The sequence below is a fragment of the Morone saxatilis genome, unplaced genomic scaffold, assembly GCF_004916995.1.
Source record: "Morone saxatilis isolate NCDOM2014 unplaced genomic scaffold, NCSU_SB_2.0 Contig8, whole genome shotgun sequence".
Taxonomy (NCBI): domain Eukaryota; kingdom Metazoa; phylum Chordata; class Actinopteri; family Moronidae; genus Morone; species Morone saxatilis.
The window spans coordinates 1596885-1602607 of NW_023340257.1; the positions used below are offsets into that span (position 1 = coordinate 1596885).

A 5723-nucleotide genomic window follows, 5' to 3' on the forward strand; every position below is an offset into this window, starting at 1 on the left:
AAAAAATAAAAAATAAACACAAGAAATACCTCTTTCTTATATTTTTAAACACCTTTTCTCTCCCACCCTCCCTCCCCGCCTAATCACCTGCTCCGTTCAGTATTTATCCCAGAGTCCTCTCCTTCCTCTCGCCGTGGCCCCCCTCACACACTGCCGTGGTGACATTGTGTCTCTTAAACTGAGCCTGGAGGAGAGAGGGGAGACAAATAAACGTGTCATGATTAGAATTAATGATTGCATGCATCTTCACAGCCTCATTCATTATCTCAGATTAATTATCTCGCAGTGTACCAGTTCACTTGTCTGCACTTCATAAACCCCAAATCTCCTGGGCTGCTTTACAACACCACAGCCCTGATGGAAGAATACCCCCCTTTAAAAAAACTGTGCATGACGTGTAGTGTCCAAATTCAGACTTTGGATGGAGCGAGAAGAATTGCATAAAATGTGAAATGTGTAAAAATAAAAGCCCAGTCAGTGGGCTGCAATATAAGACACATTTCAGATGGATTTTGGTGTCAGTTTCAGGCCTCCTGCCATTAAATCCAACCATTCAAAGCAGAAAGAAAAAAGTTTTGTTTTCTTCAACTTGCTGGCCAAACAAATTCCAATTTACAACTTCTGCCTGCATCAGAAAATGCAAACATGAGTGAGAATAAAATCTATTGCTAGTGAGGGATTACAGTGGTAAGGTTAAAGCCTTTTTTGCATTTAATAGTGTCTTTGCCTGGAGGGGAGTTGAGATATTTTTAAGCCCATAGCCCATATTTTGATTCCTTCTATTTGTGGATTAATCTGCCTCTGTGAGCTGCCTTTTTCTCCCTCTCTCTGGTTTATTCTAAATCAGGCAGAGATTATCCCCACAGACAGACTATCAAGGCATCTTCCACACACAGAAATAACAAGAACTTTTGTTGTTTACATGCTGCGTTTACAAGTTTGTGTGCGCCGGTGGTGGAGACTATACAACAGATTTCTGGGCTTGTATTTTAAAGGTTCTTCTAGCGCGAATAAAAGAGAAAAGTGACTTTTGAAGTCCGACATAAAGGCGATATTTCCACTGCTGATTGCCTTCTGTGGACCGCCCAGTTGTCATGGAGCTCAGTGACCCCTCTCTCCCCTGTCTCCCTGATGGAAACATAACCAGATGCTCAGCAGAATGCGCCCCGCGTCCACAGAAAAGCAGAGAAGTGGGGAAAGGGATGAAAAAGAGAAATAGGCTGGAGGAGAAAAATAAAAAGAGAGAGAGAGAGAGATGTGTGTTTTTGAAGCCTTATCTCTCTCCTTTTTTTTTTTCTTCAAGCCAGTAACACATGTCCTGTTGAAGGGGCGCTCCCCAGACGCCGGGAGGCAGCTGGACGGGGGACGGGCGGGCGTTTTGCATGAGAAGCAGCCCATATGCAAGAGCATGCTGGCGGGCTATTGGTAGAGAATAAATGGGTGTCCCTGGGTCGCCTTTTTCTGCTTAAAGTGCGCAGCTATTGAGCTTAAAACCATTTTTAAGACGAGCAGATATTCAAATACAACATTTTCACATTAAAAAACCTGCTGCCAGTAAACAAAGATTCATTACTCCAGACTCGTTTCCTGGCAAATTTGAATCTTGGTTAGACAGTGGAACGAAAAGAACACGTTCAACTCTATTTCACTGAGCAGAAAAGAGCGATGATAAGTGTTACAGACTGCAGGCCTGTAGATCAACACAAAACCCTTGGCTGGTCTCTTTGATGGGAAATGCCTGATAATCCAGCGGGCTGTTAGGCTCATGGTGTTATTTACTTAAGGTGGACCTGAAGTGGATTGGACCTCCCTAATGAATCGTCCGAGGTGTCTGGGCCGCAAGCTCCTGACGCGCTGAGCTGTCAACTTTAGAGCCTCTCCGTCTTTCACTTCCACGCTTCCTCTCAACACACAGAAGAGAAATCTGCTAAAGTGCGCTGCCGCTAACTCGCGCTGATAGAGCCGCCGGGCACGTGACGGCCTGTAATGTTGCACGGCTCTGGAGGAGAACCGGTAACACACACAATGCATCTTCAGGACTCATCTATGAGATCCTGGCAGGAGAAGTTGTGCAGCCTCCTGCTGCGAAATCAGACATTTAGCTCTCTGGATGATGCGTTCAAGTGCAAAGCAAGCAGTTAAGATTTTATATTCTAACGCACAGCTGCTTTATTGATGATAAAAAAGCCTCCAGCTATTCTCAGAAAATCAACACAAACATGCCCAACTTGTGCGCCATTTTCTGGCGCAAAGTAACTTTACAGGAATAAACAGGGAGGGCGTCATGCAGCATGCGCCTCCAGCTTCTTTATCCTGAAGACGCCGCCGTATCTACCTGCTCAGATTCCTCCTCCATGCCCCCCTCATGCCCAGAAGACAATTTGCTCAGCAGCTCACAAGTGGCGTCTCTCCCCTCCGCGCTGCTCGCCCTCCGCCGCCGCGGCTGCTTCCTCCAAACACATTCACTAACATATGACAGTTTGCAGGGAAATTCTTGACAATTGGTGTCTTGAGTGTGTGGCATAAATAGCAGGCAGAGCCCTCGCTGGGTTATGATGGGGCGGCTTGATGGTTGCTTGCATGGCACGGAGCTGATTGGTCCGGTCGCGGCCTGACGTCAGGAGGCTGGGAATAAGGCTGGGCTGGAGCTTTAGGAGCAAGACAGTGTACTGGAGACCCCAGCGCATCCCAGCATACACACAGTACTGGAGACTGAGGGCATCCCAGCATACACACCGACTACTACCGGAGCCGCCAGCATCTCCCCCCACCGGCCACTACAAGTCCAGGATCATCGGACTGAGCGAGAGGGGAAAGCACTCTTTTTTTTTGCAATCTCTTTTGGGTGTGTGATTTTGTTTCTCGCCGGGTTTCGAACAGTGGATACGCTGCCATGTCAAAGTACACTGAATTATTTATAGGCGTGCGTGTCTTGTTGTGTGACAGCTCTGCCCTAAAAGCATTTTATTAGACGCCTCTTCCAGCTCTGACTGGCACACGACTCTCCTCTCAGCCGATGCGTCACTTCTAAGAGCGCCGGGACAACCGCACTGGCTCCGGTCTCCTCGCCCGCCTGAGCCAATCTGCAACTGAAATCTTTTTTTGGTTGAATTGTTTTGCCACGGATCCAATGAAGGACTGATATATTTTTCTCCTTTTGGCTTTTCCACCTGAGAGAGAGAGAGAGAGAAAGAGGACGCGGTTGCCATCCCTTCCTGCTTCTGGACGCTGAGCCTTTTTACGCATGCAGGGAGAAATCTGTGGTGACACCTGATCGACTGGCTTTCCTCCGCGCACATTGACCCGGGAGCTCCAGGCGAATCAGGGGAGGGAGAGAGAGCAGATAACTCGGTCAATGCCCGGCCTGTGCTGTTGATTTTTTTTTTTGTTTTGTTTGTGTGTGCGCGCGCTTCGTTCGTGGGGTCCAGCCAAAAGCCATGGTCCACTGCGCCGGCTGCGAGAGGCCTATCCTGGACCGCTTTCTGCTCAACGTGCTGGACAGAGCTTGGCACGTCAAGTGCGTGCAGTGCTGCGAGTGCAAATGTAATCTGACAGAGAAATGTTTTTCTCGAGAGGGGAGACTGTACTGCAAAAATGATTTCTTTAGGTAAGCTCGGGGAAGGTGTGTGCGTTATGAAGTATTTGTTTCATTCTTATTTTTGTTTGTTAAAGTGGTTTTAAATCAGTAGCTGGGTGCAACCAGGCACATATTAATAAGCCTTTAGGAAATTCTATAATATAAACTAAAGGAATTAAAATGGGAGCATAAAATAGGAGCAAAGATGGTGATGGTGCATCATAAAAAAGATGAAATACTTTATATTTTAGGCCAAACGTTGCGTTTGAATGGAAAAGCAAATGTAGTTTTTACAAATGTATTGCAAATGACATTTTTGTGCCTTCTATATTTTTTACAACTTTTATATTAGTTGCCATTCATTATCAATCACTGCAAAATGCAAAGTGATTCCTACAAACACAGGCTGAGTTTTCAGACAAATAATTAATTTAACATAATAAACTACCATTTTTGAATTGTCTTAAAAGAAGTTGTGGCACATCTGTTGACTGCGTTCCCGGTGTTCCCGGCGTTCTCAGTGAACGCTCAGTAAATAAACGAATAACGCGACCTGTCCGTGCCTGTAGGCGCGAACGAGGACTCGCAGGCGATAAGCTTTGATTAGGAGCGAGTAATTAAAAGCTTGTTAATTTGGATTCTTATGCAAAAACAACAACAAAAGAGGGCCAGCGACATTAAAACGCGTGTGCACTCGCTCTCAGCGGGGAGAGGAGTGTGTGTGCGTGGGGGGGTGGTTTGTTAGGAAATCGAGGAAATCACACTTCGGGTGTTTTTCTTTCTTTTCTTTTTTTTTTTTAACAGCGTGCAGGGGAGCTTGGGAGGGAGGGGGAGCGCACAGGATCAAACCCCGGCCAGAGCAGCCCGCTGCCCGGTGTGTTTACTCAGTCCGACTGAGGAGGACGTGATAAGTGGATTTGAATAGTAAACTAGTTGAAAAGATCAAGTCCGCAGACAATGCAATCACAGACGTGCAGTCAACAAGCAGTGCACAGCACTCAATACACATTGTTTAACGGTGGAGTCGATGGCGGGGCTTTAATTTATTGCTGCAAGGCAGCTTGTGTTCCAGTATTAACGGGTGCTGGATATTTACTGGATTTCACGGTGAAAGAACGTGTAACAGGGTCGTTATATAGGCAGGCAAAATGCTGGGAAATGTAGAGATAAAACAAATACATAAGTGAAGTTCTAAATAGCTGTGCAGTGGCTTCTGGCGGAAGTTGTAAAAATAATTCGAACTCATACACAATTATCTTACAAGCAAAAATATTTATAAAGCTCATTTCCCCAAAATGTGCAAATTATATCTGCACACACAAAAAAACGGGATTTTACATTTTAATCTATTATTATTATTATTATTATTATTATTATTATTATTATTATTATTATATCAGTGTGGGTTTGATCAAAAAAGCTCCTAAAGACAGTTAAATATTTTTTTTAACAGTAAAACATTTAAAGCTGTTCTCTTTTTCCATATTTTTGAGCCATCTGGATTTATATATATATATAACATATGGATTGTTTCACATATTAATATTATATTATTATTATTATTATTTAAAGGGTTGTGTTTAAGAATAGTTTATGTTTCAGCTTTAGTCCCCAAATTGCTTCTTCAAAATGGGTTTTTGCAAAAATAAGTGCGACTTCATGTCTACAACTTATTCTTAGTTTTTTCATATAAAAAATTGAATTCAACTTTATTGTTATTTGACACAAGGCATGTGTGTAATATAAGACTCATTTAAACACCTCCGCCTTGTCACCAAACCTGGCTGGACGTTGATATTTTTTATATTTCTGGAAAAAACCCATCTCTGATAACAACCACCCTCCCTGCTCCTTCCTCTCTCCCTGCAGGCGTTTCGGCACCAAGTGTGGCGGCTGCTCGCAGGGCATCTCTCCGAACGACCTGGTCCGGAGGGCCCGGAGCAAAGTGTTTCACCTCAACTGCTTCACCTGCATGATGTGCAATAAGCAGCTGTCCACCGGCGAGGAGCTCTACATCATAGATGAGAACAAGTTCGTTTGCAAAGAAGATTACCTAAGCAACGCCAGCGTCAAAGACACCAACCTCCTCTCAGGTACGGAGGGAGCCCGGCCTGCGTGCGCTCAAGTGTGCGTGTGTGTGTGTGTG

General features: G+C 44.8%; 1 protein-coding gene across 1 annotated transcript in view; it reads left to right on the forward strand.

Annotated features, from left to right (window-relative positions):
- The first annotated feature begins 3437 nt into the window (after positions 1-3437).
- lhx1a (LIM homeobox 1a) overlaps positions 3438-5723 on the forward strand; it is a 6941-nt gene continuing 4655 nt past the window's right edge. Inside the window, exons 1-2 of the mRNA XM_035680320.1 lie at positions 3438-3607; positions 5447-5670. Of these exons, the coding sequence (XP_035536213.1) occupies positions 3438-3607; positions 5447-5670 (394 nt within the window). The remainder of the gene's footprint in view (positions 3608-5446; positions 5671-5723) is intronic.